Genomic DNA, 16055 nt, shown 5'->3' on the forward strand with positions numbered 1-16055 from the left:
TTTGAGCGCCATGGACGCGCTGGAACACCCGAATGAGCGTCCCCGAGGCTGGTATCTGGCCCTAATGGCACCCAACAGCAAGGGACCGTCGTTTGCCTGGCTGGACCCGTCCAGACTGTACTGCAACTCGCAGGTATTTGCTCCACTCAACCGGAGACAAACTTCATCCAAATCCGCTGACTGACTAAGCGGCTGTTAACCGTCCCAGGCCCTGGCAGACTGTGTCAAAGATATTCTCAGCCCCTTTTGGAACGACACCATCGACCTGGTGGCCGGGATAGACGCCATGGGATTCATTCTAGGTACTAAGTTAAAATACAATCTTTAACACTACAGTAATATTAAGGTCACCTAAAGTGCCTGTGACAGCAAAAAAAAAATCTTAAATAGTATTATTATGTGAATTACAATCATATTTTGAGACGATTCGACTAAATACAACAATTTGGCAAAGCGCAGATGACGAGAAATTAGTCTTCTCATCTGCTGTTTAGCCCTGCCTGTCATTATAGCGCTCTGGCGTCCCCAGCTGGAGGATGATGTCGGCAGGGTCACGATTTCATCTGATTTAGAATTCAGCCCATTGAGGGGGAAGATTCAGAAGGAGGAAAATGTGACGATGAGACAGCAAAAACTTTCACTGTTTCAATCTCTCTACTCCAATATTTTTACAGGGTATTCTTTTTATCTAGGTATTTTTCCCCAATTGCTAAATAAATGGTATGGTCATGACTAATAGCAGTCTTGTGCTAAATGGAATATGAAATTTTTTTTTAAAAAAAGCATTTATTCCGTACAACATGGCAAATTTACTGCATAATGGTTAAAACTGTCGACTTCTTACACCTACCGAATGGTATATTATGCCACCGGAGTTAATCCGGCTTTTGTCAATTCCCTGCCTCGGCTTCGGAGACGGAGGAAAAAGCATAAACAAAACAGGAGGCATCAAAGCTAGCCGACACGCTAACCCGAACTGAGCGGCGTTTCCAAGTCTGATTCTCGCCTTTCGAAAACGAAAAATCACACAAAATTACCCCGGTACATGACATCTGGCAGTGTGGTTGATTGTCTTCACCGATCTGCCAACCCCCCGACGGCAAGCAAGTTACAGCTCGTCGTACCCCTGCTGCGGGCGGGAGTGCTCATTGCCGGGTAAGCAGCCGGAGAATGACCGCCGAGCAGCTGTTCCAATCTTTTTCGCCTTTCGAAAATGAAAAATAGCACAAAACTACCCCAGCTTCACCGATCAGCCAGGCTCCAGCATTGAGCAAGTTTCGTCTCCTTGTTCCCCTGCGGCAGGCAGGAGTGCTCGTTGCCAGGGGAGAAGCTGGAGAATGACCGCCAAACAAACCAGCCGACGTCAGAGGGGCGAGTGGCTGACCGAGCCCAACCCAAGGATAGTGGTCTATTGCCGGGCACACGGAGCTGAACGGTATGGAGAAACGCAGATGAGAGCGGGGGGCTGCACTAGCATAAGCAGAGTAAAGCACTCTCTCGTCGGGCACGCGAAAAAGACCTAGGGGGGTGTCCGACAAGCCGCCGGTCATCATCCGAGTGGCGTTCTCGGTGGACAAAGAGCATTGTCAGCCACAAAATGCAAGCCACCTCCTTATTAAAACATGCACCATGATTCCAGTATTTGACATCATACAAAACACGTAGTTTACGCACCTCCTCGTAAGTCCAATGGTCCCACAGTTGTCGGACTTGTTTTGGCCAATCTCCGTGGTGAACGGGAACTTTTTGAAACCCAAAAAGGCTCACATGCCTCACCCTGGTGCTGCAACAAAAATCTGCAGCACATTCTGCTGGCATGACGCGAAAAATAAACTAATTAATCCGCAAAATCAGCTGAATGCAAAGTCCATCTGCGTGCTATAAAGCAATGCTGTATTGTGAGATGCCGACGCGGGTGACGTCACATTTGTATTCTTCCTCAATCCAGTAAATCACTCATTTAATGGCGCAGGATTAAAAAAATTGAATATATAAATCGATCGCTTACACACACATTTAAGTGGTCCATTTCATTCAGGACCATAAGATGCCGCAGGAAATATTACATAAACATGGTTTATGCTGTCATAGGCACTTTAACTCAAGAATGATTGCTGTCAGCTCCTACCTGTCAAAATGGACTGGTCGCCAATTTTTCTATGAGTATTCATAAACTAAAACAGTCCAAACATGCCTTTTTGGACATCTTTTTATTGCTATATTTTCCAAATTTTTTACATTTTTAATGTGTCATAACTAGAGATGTCCGATCACGTCATTTTCAAAGTATCGGAATCGGCAAAAAAATATCGGTCATACCTTTTTTTTAATATATAAATATACTTTAATTAAATCGTTTTCTAATTGTATTTAACGTTACAGAAATAATATGTTACACTTATCCAGAGTCTTTAGTTTAGGCTTAAGGTAGGGTTATCAAAAATATCCCGATAACGGCAGCAATTAATTTCCTAAAAAATGTGTCACGTTAAAATAATTAAGGCAATTAATGTATGAGATGCACGACCCTCTCACTCATTGTCGCGCTTAATCTGTATTGATGCTGTTTTACCTATATAGAGAGCTAGAAGGCAGCGCTAAATGCGTAGAGTGGATTTTGGCAGCCTTTGGAGCTTTTCTTCAATTGGCTAAAGCCTTGCAATCCCTCGCCCTATGATTAGAAATATCATGGGAAGCAATGTGGGGAAGCAAGGTGGCAATTGATCTTTGTCTTAACACCTTAAGTTATTCCCCAAAGCAGAGAAGATATATCCATTGGTAGCACGACGCACAGTCATGGTTCCACTTCCCATCATGCATTGGGGCATGGCTGCAGTATCATTTACTAAAAGCTCAACAAATACAGTAGATGGCAATATTTAGTCACAATTTACAAAGTCACAAGTCTTTCTATCCGTGGATCCCTCTCACAGAAAGAATGTTAATAATGTAAATGCCATCTTGAGGATTTGTTGTTATAATAAATACAGTACTTATGTACTGTATGTTGAGTGTATATATTTGTCCCAGTTTTATTCATTTTTTTCTTAATGCGTTGCCAAAATGTATATATGAAAAATAATCGGGAATGATTGGAATTGAATCGGGAGCAAAAAAAAAGCAATCGGATCGGGAAATATCGGGATCCGCAGATACTCAAACTAAAACGATCGGGATCGGATCGGGAGCAAAAAAAACACGATCGGAACAACCCTAGTCATAACCAGTTAAAGTTGAGGAATTTCAAATGCCAAATATGGAAAATCACACACATAGCTTGATTACTGATAAACTATATATCTTAGTAAGGTTTTGATGACTGATAAGTAGTTGATAAGAGGTTAAGCAAATGAGCACAGAGTACTTTACAGTCCAAAAATTGGCACTTTTTGACAATAACTGAATGAACTTAACAACCCCATTCTCAATGAAGTTGTCTCATATAGCTACCATTGACACTGGAAACCATTAAATTTTTGCAATACTTTTTCAGGAGTGTCACTGTTCAGTGGCCTTCTCCTATGTCAGTTAAACTAAGCTGCTGCCAAAATGACTAAATTTAGTTTCGGAAGACGATTGCTGCTTCAACTGGAGAGTCATTCAGTAGGTCCTTTACAGTTGATGTTCATTAAAATATATTTCTTAAACGTCATTCAGTTATATTTAACATTGAATTACTTTTGCGTGTTATTTTTAAATTAACTTTTAACTGGGTTTTGATATTATTTGAACTCTTGCCGGTTTTTAAGGTGCATCTGTCGCCACCACGCTGGGCAAAGGCTTCCTTGCGGTGCGTAAAGCTGGACATCTTTGCGTGAGCAGCCAACAGCAAACTTACACCGACTACACTGGCAGGGAGAAGACCATGGAGGTACGAGAGGATGTGCTTAAACCTGGTAAGATGCTGTGAGTGGTTGCGTACAGTGGGGCAAATAAGTATTTAGTCAACCACTAATTGTGCAAGTTCTCCCACTTGAAAATATTAGAGAGGCCTGTAATCGTCAACATGGGTAAACCTCAACCATGAGACACAGGATGTGGAAAAAAAAAAAAAACTGAAAATCATATTTTTTGTTTTTTAAAGAATTTATTTGCAAATCATAGTGGAAAATAAGTATTTGGTCTATAGCACAAGTTAATCTCAATACTTTGTTATGTACCTTTTGTTTGCAATAACAGAGGCCAAACCTTTTCTGGAACTCTTCACAAGCTTTTCACACACTGTTGCTGGAATTTCTGCCCATTCCTCCATGCAGAGCTCTTCTAGAGCAGTGATGTTTTGGGGCTGTCATTGGGCAACACGGACTTTCAACTCACTCCTCACCCCGTGGCGTCAAAATGATAACTAGAACGGGGAGCAAAAATCCCAGAACCACACGGAGGGGACCTAGTGAATGACCTACAGAGACCTGGGACCACAGTAACAAAGGCTACTATCAGTAACTCAATGCACCGCCAGGGACTCAAATCCTGCACTGCCAGACGTGTCCCCCTGCTGAAGAAAGTACACGTCCAGGCCCGTCTGTGGTTCGCTAGAGAGCATTTGGATGATCCAGAAGAGGACTAGGAGAATGTGTTATGGTCAGATGAAACCAAATTAGAACTTTTTGGTAGAAACACAGGTTGTCTTGTTTGGAGGAAAAAGAATACTGAATTGCACCGTACCCACTGTGAAGCAAGTGGGTGGAAACATCATGCTTTGGGGCTGTTTTTCTGCAAAGGGACCAGGACGACTGATCAGTGTAAAGGGAAGAATGAATGGGGCGATGTATCGAGAGATTTTGAGTGAAAATCTCCTTCCATCAGCAAGGCCATTGAAGATGAGACGTGGCTGGGTATTTCAGCATGACAATGATCCCAAACACACAGCCAAGGCAACAAAGGAGTGGCTTCAAAAGAAGCATTTCAAGGTCCTGGAGTGGCCTAGCCAGTCTCCAGGTCTCAAACCCATAGAAAATCTGTGGAGGCGGTTGAAAGTCCGTGTTGCCCAACGACAGCCCCAAAACATTACTGCTCTAGAGGAGATCTGCATGGAGGAATGGGCCAAAATTCCAGCAACAGTGTGTGAAAAGCTTGTGAAGAGTTACAGAAAACGTTTGGCCTCCGTTATTGCCAACAAAGGTTACATAACAAAGTATTGAGATTAACTTTTGGTATTGACCAAATACTTATTTTCCACCATGATTTGCAAATAAATTCTTTAAAAAAAATGTTTAAAAATGTGATTTTCTGTTTTTTTTTTTTCCACATTTTGTCTCTCATGGTTGAGGTTTAACCATGTTGACAATTGCAATTACAGGCCTCGCTAATATTTTCAAATGTGAGAACTTGCACAATTAGTGGTTGACTAAATACTTATTTGCCCCACTGTAGGTGATCATCTCTGCATTTCGTGATTTTTTTAACATCTAAAGTAAAATATGAGAATTTTATAGCCATTCTTTGTTATACTTTTATTTAAAAAAAAAAAAAAAATTTAACAAGATTTTAAAAATTTGAAATTTTTGATACCGCTGCTCATGGAGACTCATATATGCCTAAGGGAGGTACCTGTTTGTGTTTTAGGCTGCTAGCGACTTTGGTTTTGAAAATATTTGAATTTTAAGTTTTTGAAAATAGGCCCCCTACGCAGCGGCCCCGCGCCCCGTTACCCGTTAACTGATAGTGAAGTCTATGGCCTATGGTACATGGATCCGCCGTAATGGACATGCTAGATGAGTGATTTGTCGCTATTAAGAAACACTTGATTTTTGTTCAAGGTGTGAGGGTTTTGTTAGTGGACCAGTGGATCGAGACCGGAGGAACCATGAAGGCTGCCATTCAGTTGCTGGAGAGGATGGGAGCCATCATTGTCGGTAAATAAGACTGCAGTTAATCTTGATTAAGTCATTCACTGCCGTGCCCATGCACGATCATGTTTCAGTGCCATTAATGGCGGCGCACGTCCACCTCTGGGAGGGAAGGCAGTGGATGAACGCTGCCAGGCCTCCCAGTTGTCATCAATGTACAAAGTTAATGAGTTTGCTTTCAAGTACGATAGAAATGTAAAAATGAAATGACAAAATTATTAATTCATTCACTCCCAGCCATTTTCACCGGAGCAAGGCCCTTCGCTCCCGGCCGTTTTACTGGATTTTGACTGATTTTGCAAAGCCCACAGAAAATTCTGTTCTATTGCTATATAAACATGGAAACCACCAAAAGAAAGATTAGACTTTCTTCTTTCAGCAACAAAAAAGGTTCATATCTTTTTCCATTCTTTAGAAATCAGCTTTAGAAAATAGCTTAGTTTGAGCAATTTTCCAATTTCTAATGAAAAAACGGAGAAATTGAACTTTTTGTGAAAGCATACATTTCCAACATAACTTTGACTTTAAAACAGCTAGTTTTTGCTTTAGTTACATCCCAAACATCTGAATAATGTTGTCCTTTTACAAAATAAGATAAACAACAAGACAAATAGAGCTGATAGCAAAGTAACAATTTATTTACACATAACTAACTGAAAGATGACGCTGTTCCGGCCACGGCAGCCGATTAAACTTTTCCCTCATCACCGCCCATCTCATAAAGATGAATTTTTTTGAGTCTCTGCGGGCTCTGCTCGCGAGCAGCACGGACTCAAAGGCATCGTCCGCTGCACTAGTGGTCCCGGTCGTTCTGCTCCGTCGTCCAGCGCCTGGCATCCCGGGCGTGCTAACAGTTGTTCTGATCGATCGTCCGCCGCCTGGCATCCATTTGGTCGTCTTCCACCGGCGCCCCAGCTGTGCGGCTTGGCCGTTCATTGTCGTTGAATCGGGTTGCAGGTCTTACCAAATGCACTACTGCCCTCCAGTGGCCAGTTTTATTGCTTTAAAATGGATTTTCAGCTTTGTGCTTTGGAGCTAAATTGAATCAGAACCCTTTTTGAAAAAAAAAAAACAACAACAACAAAAAACGTAACAGACGTATAAATACGTCTTTGGGACACTGAAACAATGAAAAATAGAACATATTTATACGTTTTTGGGAGCAAATGAGTTAAGAGTCTCCCATTTACTACATAAAAATGACCTTTTCTCAATGTTCACAATATTCTTAATGAACAATATTGTCATTTTACGACAAACCTTTTTCCCCCTTAAATGAAAGGGGAAGTTCAAGATTTTTGACATCAGGCTTAATCTTTGAGTTCGCGAGGGTTTAATTAGTCGGTGGAGTTGATTTCAACAAATTCCATGTAGTTTGTTAGTTATTCGTTAGTTTCAGGGCTCCGGAGTGGCTAAGCTAGCGCTAGTCAATCGGACCATCTTAGCATGCCCCCCCCCCCCCAAAAAAAACAATACATGCACACATGAAAAATCAATAGTGTTGGCTATGTTTTCAGGGTAAAGTTATTAAAACTTACCATTGCATGTCAATAATTGCAGCATGAACAGCATCATTTCTAATCCAGGAGCTCTGCAGGGGAGCAGGGCGGAGTGATATTACATTGTTTTTTTTCACAGCTGATTTTTTTTTATGTCGTAGTCAGCAGTAAGTAACCAGTTTATATTGTTCCTCATTCTTCATAGGGAATTTGTGGAAACTTTCCATTGCCCATTTCTTCAGTCTGTTTCCACAGCCTCTAAATGCACATTTCGCCATCTTGCTGGCCTTCAGTTAACTCGGCAGACTGTTGCTGCATTCGAGGAAGGAGGGAAGTCAGAGTTTCCAACCTCCAACCTGGAAAATATCATTGGAAGGCAGGTTTGCTGGAGGTCAAAATGTGTTTTGATGGCCAAAATTTAAAAAAATCACTTGTCGCTATCAGGCTTCATTGCCGTTTACGTTCGTTTGGAACGCTTTAAGGTCACAACTGGTACCCTCCGAGCAGGATAAATCAAACTTCCCACCTTCCTCGAATGCAGCGTGAGTGTCCGAACTCCGAAGCACTCCTCTCTTTTGTAGTCGTGTTAAACATATAAAAAAAATAGTCCTGCATAATGAAATGAATTACAGCAGGTTGGTGTGACATTGTTTTGGCCGCATGGCTGTTTTGGAACTATGATTTTTTTTTTTTTTTTTTTTTTTTTTTTGACTATGATGGATCTGTGCATAGAACTTTATTGTTTTTTTATTGGCATGCTAGGCTAGGAAGGTGCATTTGACTCGCGCTAGCTTAGCCACTCCTGAGCCCTTAAACTAACAAATAAACTTACAAATGGCACAGAATTTGTTTAAATCAACCCCAACAACTAATAAAACCCCTGCTAATTATAAGATTAAGCCTAATGTTAAAAATTCTGAACTACCACTTTAAATGGAAAAAGTAATTTTTTTTGTCCCAATTTCACAACTTTCATTGCAACTCTTGTCGTGTCATGATACGGCGCGAACTAAAATTAGGTTGCGTTCTTTTTGTCGTGCAGGTGTTGCCGCTGTGGCTATGGAGAATACGGAAGGAGGCAAGTGGATTCAAGACAATTACAAATGCTCGCACTGCATCCCTGCGGAGCTCCAGAAACAAATCGATCAAAAATGTTTGGACTCCTTCAAAAGCTTCAAGAAATCATGAGTGTGGTCACAATGACTTTGACTGCATGTTCCATAACATTCCTTTCATAAAAATATTTTATTGCAGACTATTGCAACATCACCGATGTAACACGACAAAACATTTCCGAACGTTTTTAACACTTAACGGCAACAAAAGTGTACATAAAGTTATAGTTACTAAATAAAGTTTGTGTTGAAGGTTTGAAGTTTTATTATATGTTATTGACAGAAAATGAGAAAAAAAGGCAAATAAATAGTGCTTTTTCTCCCCCCTTTGAATTCAGCTTTAATGAAGCAGTCCCTCCACAATCATGTTAGCTGTCCGAATTTCCACTGACACGGTGATTCTTTGGCTTGGCGGTGGCAGTGCGAGTCTTATGTGAAAAACAGGTACTAAACATGTAAAAACATCTTTTTGTACACATGTAAACTGATCTATGCCACTGAAAAATGACATTTTGTATGTTCTACTTTAATACATTTTAAAATACCTTTATGTAATTGTCTTCACTTTTATCTAGTGCATTTTCTTTTAATTTTACTAATATATGTCCACTTCTCCCCTTGTTCAGTAGGCGGCAAACAAAAATATCAAGCATGCTCGAGTCCATCACGACAAGCCTAGATGAATAATATTTGTATATTTTCAAGAAATATTTTTGTAGTAACACTTTATTTGAACTCTGTCATAAGACCGTCATAATTATGACATGACATTGTCATGAATATTAGTGATTACTTATTACATATCCTATTACACAGTGTTGTCTTTGGCAGCCATTTTTTCATTTTTGTCTTAGTTTTTTGGACAATAATACTTATTAGTCTCAGTCATATTTTAGTCATTTCTAAATGGGTTTGTCTTCGTCTAATTTTTGTCGAAAAAAAAACTCAAGACTAATTTCGTCTTATTTTAGTTGATGCTTATTCAGAATGTTTTCATTTGTACGATTCTAAAGTTTTACTCAATAAACAAATAAATAAATAAAGGATTACAACTACAGGTATTCCCCGGGTCACAACGTACTCGACTTTATGACGCTGGAGTCTCGTTCGCCATTTTGATTCGTCTTTTTTGTTTTTTCTTAAAGTAGCACAAACAGTACCTAATTGTACCTCACAGTATCTTATTTTTTTACTTTACTTTATTGACACGAATTGTTCTGTCCTCACTAAATGTGAAGTTGTTCAGCTTGACAACCAGCAAACAAAGCAATTGTACTTTTTGAAGCCCCATACTTCCTTCACTTTTGACAATTTGTAGAGATGTAACACACATACTGCATCTACACGTCTTTGTTCAAAACGACATGCATTTTAACAATGAAACACTCGACACAAAATGATTGGTGTTCAAACGTCCATCTAGTGTGATTAATATGTAAATTTAGTGGATTAAATCAGCCTAACTTGCTTCGCTTACACTCTGCTAGCTTAAATGCTACTAATGTGTATTTACAATTCTGATAACAAATTGCTAACACGTAACTCCACAAACTGTAGCTCTAACCTTAATTACACATTCATACACAAATATATATTAGCTAAAGTAACTTACAGCCTTACGAGGGCCAAACTAGAGCGCAGCTATCCTTTACCCATGTGAGACGTCTGAGTACTCCTGTATGGAAGCATTATTGAATAACAGCATATCTCTCAAGTTTAACGGTTTCGGCGTAATTTGTACAAGTGAGCACTGTTTTTTAAAATGTGTACGGCGTACGTTCAAAATCTGTACATTTTTCATGCATTATGTTTTTTTTCCCCTCCGTTCGGATTTTGTCACCGTTTCGGCAACGAGGAAATGTGCGTTACGATGCGTTGCTACGTTGGTTGAATGACGCGAGAAAAGTCAGCGACACAGAGAGAAGAGTGTTTGTTGTGACGCGGTAGCAAACGCGATGCTAGGCTAGGTGGCTCCAATATTTCCTGACTGTTGCCGACAGCCTACAATCTACGCCTAGATATCACATGCTTATTGAACTACATGCGAAATGTCAGACGGCGGCATTAATAAACAGCCGCCATTTGGAAGCAGTAGACTTCTCAGAAAGGCTCTGTTGTAGTGAACCTTCCTAGCAAACTTAAGTAACTTTTTATCTAAAATAGTCCTAAATCGGCAAAATCTTCACTTGAATCTATCTTTAAATGATGTAACGAACTACCTTTATGTCAAACTGAATTGCGAGCTGAAGTGCCATCCATGCAGTGCAGCCATCAAGACATGATAGAAATTGCCAAAAGTTTTATATACAATTTAATCAAACGATTAAAATTTTTAATCGCGTTAATCACAGCTTAAAAATTAATTAATTGTAATCAATCGCAATTAATCGCAATTCAGACCATCTATAAAATATTTTTCTGTAAATTATTGTTGGAATGGAAAGACACAAGATGGATATACACATTCAACATACTGCACGTATGTACTGAATTTGTTTATTATAACTGTGACGGCCCCTGGCCGTTTAATAGTTAATTTTCAGAGATTCTTCCAGTCAGCTGATCGTCGCCTCCACCAGCTGGCTGCTTCCCCTCCCACTGTGACGACAGCTGATCGACGCAGGACGGACCGACGACGTCACCATCGCTGATTGGCCACGGAAGGAGGCGCCAGGCTTCATAAACCTGCCGATGTCAACGTTCTATGAGGTCGCAATTTGGCAGCATTCTGTCGCGTTCCTCCTCGCTAGCTGTTTGCTCGCCATTCACGCTCGTTTGCATTTTGATCGCCAGTTTGATACACTCCCGCTTTTTCGGTGAGGTCTTTTGTGTTTATTCGTTATTGGATCGTTTTTGTTCACCGTCTCGTCAGACGACAACTGGAATTCGTCTCGTTATGTTTTAGTCTCCCAAGGTAAGTTTTTAGCTCATTATGGTCACGAAAAAATTATTCGTTGGCGAAATAATTTAGTTATTGACATCATTGACAAACCATAACCCAACATTACCATTAGGTTCTCTAACCCGAACACAGTTCCTAAACTCTAATCCCAACCCAAAGACATTTGAAAAAAATCTCAATATTGCATCAAACGTGACATACCGTAATTGACTAAATGACATTTTGTGATAAGCCCTCATTCATATTCATGACAGGTGTTACATCATTTTGACAGTCTTATGACAAAGAGAATTTTGTTTCCCAACAACATAAAAGGAATCTCATAACGAACTAGGTACGTGTTGCAATAAAGTAGTATTTTTACAAGGATCAAGTAATGTTTTTCAAGAGAATTTCATCAGAAAAAGTGGTGAACCATGCATGAATATGGTCCAAGTTTTAAATACACATGTGCACCGGTGTTTTTTTTTCTTTCTTTTCAAAATGTATGCCATATTTTTGCGAGAAAAATAAGCTTTTGTTGTTTAGAAAGTGTTGTATTCATCAAGAATTGAGTCTTTTCTTACTTGTCGGGTGGGGGGCACAAATATTTTTAATATTTATGTTTAATAGGTTATGTTTAATACTTACGTATGTTTTTTCCCATTAATATAATGTTATCCCAAAAGAATTGTCATTTTTACCTCTAAAAAAACCCTCATCTTATTTTGTAAATTAGTGTTCTTTGTTCTTTTGGGGGTTTTTTTACCTGTGAACCATCCATCACTTTTCTCTAACTAGTCAGAAACATTTCCTTCCTTTTGCAACTTATTCAGTACCACTGACGTCAATAGACATTCAAGAAGGAGGACGGGAAGGACTAGAGTATAGTAGGGCAGAGTGAGTGACATTTGAACTCTTTTTTGACTTTGGACTCAAAAAATATTGGACATCTATCGCTGTCAATGGCAGCCAAAGATTTTACATCAATAATAAAAGGGATGATGTAACTTGTTGTGCTACATTCATGCACGCTTGGAATTTTTCACAGAAAGTGACGCATTTGGTATGAAAAAGTATCTGAACCCCATTTCTGCATAAAATCACCATCAAATGTGATCTGATCTTTGTCAAAATCACTCAGATGAAAAAAACTGTCTAACTAAAACCACCAAACATTTGTAGATTTTCATATCTTAATGAGGATGGTATGCAAACAATGACAGAAGGGGGGGAAAATAAATAAGAGAACCATCTCATTTAATATTTTGTGCCCCCCCCTCACCCCTTTGGCAGTAATAACTTCAACCAGGCGCTTCCTGTAGCTGCAGATCAGTCTGGCATATCGATCAGGACTAATCTTGGCCCGTTCTTCTCTATAAAACTACTATAGTTCAGTCAGATTCCTGGGATGTCTGGCATGAATAGCTAGCTGTCTTTAGGTCATTCCACAGCATCTCAATGCGGTTCAAGTCTGGACTTTGACTTGGCCACTCCAGAACATGTATTTTGTTCTTCTGAAACCATTCTGAAGTTGATTTACCTCTGTGTTTTGGATCATTGTCTTGTTGCAGTATCCATCCTCTTTTTTAGCTTCAACTGTCAGACAGACGGCCTCAGGTTTTCCTGCAAAACATCCTGATAAACTTTTGAATTCATTCTTCCATTAATGATTGCAAGTTGTCCAGGCCCTGAGGCAGCATAACACCCCCCAAAAATGATGCTCCGTCCACCATGTTTCACGGTGGGGGTGAGGTTGATGTTGGTGAGCTGTTCCATTTTTCCTCCACACATGACATTGTGTGTTACTCCCAAACAATTCAACTTTGTTTTCAGCAGTCTACAATATATTTTGCCAAAACGTCTGTGGAGTGTCCAAGTGCCTTTTTGCAAACATTAAACGAGCAACAATGTTTTTTAGATAGCAGTGGCTTTCCCCATGGAGTCCTCCCATGAACACAATTCTTGGCCATGTTTTACATAGAGTTGATGTGTGCAGAGATAGACTCTGCCAGTGACTTCTGTAAGTCTTTAGCAGACACTCTAGGGTTCTTTTTACCTCTCTGAATATTCTGCGCTAAACTCTTGGCGTCATCTTTGGTGGATGGCTACTCCTTGGGAGAGAAGCAACAGTGCCAAACTCTCCATTTGTAGACAACTTCTCTGATTGTCAATTGATGAACATCCAGACTTTAAGAGATGGTTTTGTATCCTTTCCGAGCTTTATACAAATCAACCAAAGGTTGCGCGAGACATTTTCGTTGTCTGTCATTTTGACTGACAGGGTCATAAAAATCCGGTCATAATCTATTTTTACCCGTCACTTAAATTTTTAAAATGATAATGATGACATATTCAATAGTATTTAGTTTTCATTCATTTTTAATTAATATTGTAACGCTTGCTTGGCGGTGAAAAATTAGACACGGAAGTCGTGGTATTTTTCTTCCTCTTTTTACTCTACTTACCGCCAACAACACCAACAAAACAACAACTCCGCCCCCAAAGAAAAAGAGGCAACTATATAGACCCCAATCACCAACGTCACACAATGATCTTGATTGTGGTTGTCAGCCCAAAATCTTCTAAATATATATTAAATGCATCTTACCAGATATAAAATGACTACTACATAGTCTGTGGTGATCGTTTGGTGCCCAGACTTCTTGTCGAATTACAGCAGTCCATCTTGCTCTCCTCTTCGGGTCTCTCAGAATACGGTAGAACTTCAAGTCTCTCCGTCTATCTTCTCTGTTACTGCAACCAACCGCCACACACGCCTTCACCATTTTGATTATTAATGTTAACGAGCAGAAAAACACGCCGTAATAGGAGGCATGTACGTAGCGGTAATGTGTAAACAAGACGAGCTGACACACAATATGGCGGCTCCAGTCAGGGGGGCGGAGTTGTGATGTCATGTGATTGGGGTCTATACACAGGCGGCAATCTAGTCCACCAATTGGACGACGCGCTGGCACACCGGGTGCACCAATAAGAACCTCGCGTTGATGTGTCAATCACGGTGCCGCCGCCAGACCCCGGTGACGCTACAATATTCTGACAGAATAGCCAACGACGTCATGCATTAAGAGAGACAATAGCTAATTAATGTGCTCACTCGCCACCCTGTGGTCTAGGGTGTGAATTGCAACCTGTCAAAATGAGTTTTTTCCGTCACCGTTTTAAAAAACCGGTCACCGACGGAAAATATTCGGTTAACGCAACCCCTGAAATCAACAATCCTCGATCACAGGTCTTGAGACAGCTCTTTTGACCGAGCCATGATGTACATCAGACAATGCTTCTCATCAAGACAATTCTTACCAGGTGTGTGTTTTATAGTGGGCAGGGCAGCTTTAAACCTCAACAGTGATTGGGCACACACTTGACTTAAACTGTTTGGTAAACATTGGTTTCCATTGCTCTTTAAGTCTCCTTACGCAGAGGGTTCACTTACTTATTTTTTACCCTCCTTCATTGTTTGCATGCTATCCTCATTAAAATATGAAAACCTGTAAATGTTTGGGTGGTTTTAGTTAAAACAAACACTGTTTTTACATTTGTGTGATTTTGACAAAGATCAGATCACATTTTATGGTGATTTTATGCAGAAATGTGAGAAATTCCTGAAGGTTCAGATACTTTTTCATACCACTGTAATTCCCAATGCACATGTGAACTCACAAGCTAGCACCGCGTGAGGAAAAAGTGTTCTCCAAGCCAGGAAAATCTGACATCTTCCCTCTCTCGGTTTCACCACAGCAGCGTCCTTTTTATCCCTTTTGCACCTTCCACTTTCCAGTGCGGCATCACTGACAGCAGGCCGGTTGTTTCTTCTTCTTGGATGTGTTATATAGGTTGCTAGTATTGCTCTGGATTTCTACAAGAACAGCACAGTTGTAAAGGGCTTGTACACAGTTGACCTTATGATTGACAGTTTTTTTTTTTTTTTTTTTTTTAAATACTTACTGATGATGTTGCCTATTTGCCTCGTTTCGCTCTTCTCCAGCTCAGCAAGGACATTTGTTTCGAACGCCAGCGATGCCACCCGGAAAAAGAACTCTTTCACGTTCTCCCCTGAAGTGCAAAGGAAAAAACTTTGTAAAATAGGTTTTTCCGAAAATATAGTAGTTTAAAGCAGTGGTCCCCAACCTTTTTTTGCACTACGGACTGGTGTGACATGGGCCTTTTTTTCACGGACCGGCAATGTGTGGCAGAAAATTACAGTAAATGTAAAATAACACGGTGGGGCTATAAACGAACATTAAGTGCAGCGAAAATGTAACTCACCATACACTGAATATACCTTTTTTAAAAGCGGTCTCTCCTAAAATTTGAAGAACTCTTCTTAAAAACACATGGCTATTCAAAAAATGTTTTTTTCTTAGAATTTTTTTTAAAACAATAGTATTGAATTACCTGAACTTTTAGGGAGAAAAAAGCTTTCTAGACTTTTTTTTTAATCGGAAAAACTTCATTGAAAATAGAGAAGTCAATGCATCACAGATTATTTCTTTTTTTTTAAATATCTCCTCATTTTTATCTAATTATCATACAAACTAGGGCTGTCCCAAACGACTAATGTTCTCCCGATTAGTCAGCTGACTAGTCGACTAATTGTAAAAATAATCTCATCTATCTAATCTAATCTAATCTAATCTTTTTTTTTTTTTTCACTAATTTAGCAATGACATTTTTGTTGACGCTT

General features: G+C 39.8%; 2 protein-coding genes across 2 annotated transcripts in view; one reads left to right on the plus strand and one right to left on the minus strand.

Moving 5' to 3' along the window:
- On the plus strand, positions 1 to 8787 carry LOC130917870 (adenine phosphoribosyltransferase-like). Its single transcript, XM_057839606.1, has 5 exons — positions 1 to 133; positions 209 to 302; positions 3750 to 3896; positions 5760 to 5855; positions 8391 to 8787. The coding sequence occupies exons 1-5, from the start codon at positions 11 to 13 to the stop codon at positions 8534 to 8536; spliced, it is 606 nt and encodes a 201-aa protein (XP_057695589.1). The 5' UTR covers positions 1 to 10; the 3' UTR covers positions 8537 to 8787.
- Positions 8078 to 16055, minus strand: part of LOC130917869 (ras-related protein Rab-34-like) — a 22108-nt gene continuing 14130 nt past the window's right edge. The window contains exons 10-11 of the mRNA XM_057839605.1: positions 15317 to 15424; positions 8078 to 15227 (exon numbers count right to left, since the gene is read on the minus strand). Coding sequence (XP_057695588.1) covers positions 15157 to 15227; positions 15317 to 15424 — 179 coding nt within the window. The 3' untranslated portion in view covers positions 8078 to 15156. The remainder of the gene's footprint in view (positions 15228 to 15316; positions 15425 to 16055) is intronic.

The sequence above is a fragment of the Corythoichthys intestinalis genome, chromosome 6 (genome assembly GCF_030265065.1).
Source record: "Corythoichthys intestinalis isolate RoL2023-P3 chromosome 6, ASM3026506v1, whole genome shotgun sequence".
In the NCBI taxonomy this organism is placed as follows: domain Eukaryota; kingdom Metazoa; phylum Chordata; class Actinopteri; order Syngnathiformes; family Syngnathidae; genus Corythoichthys; species Corythoichthys intestinalis.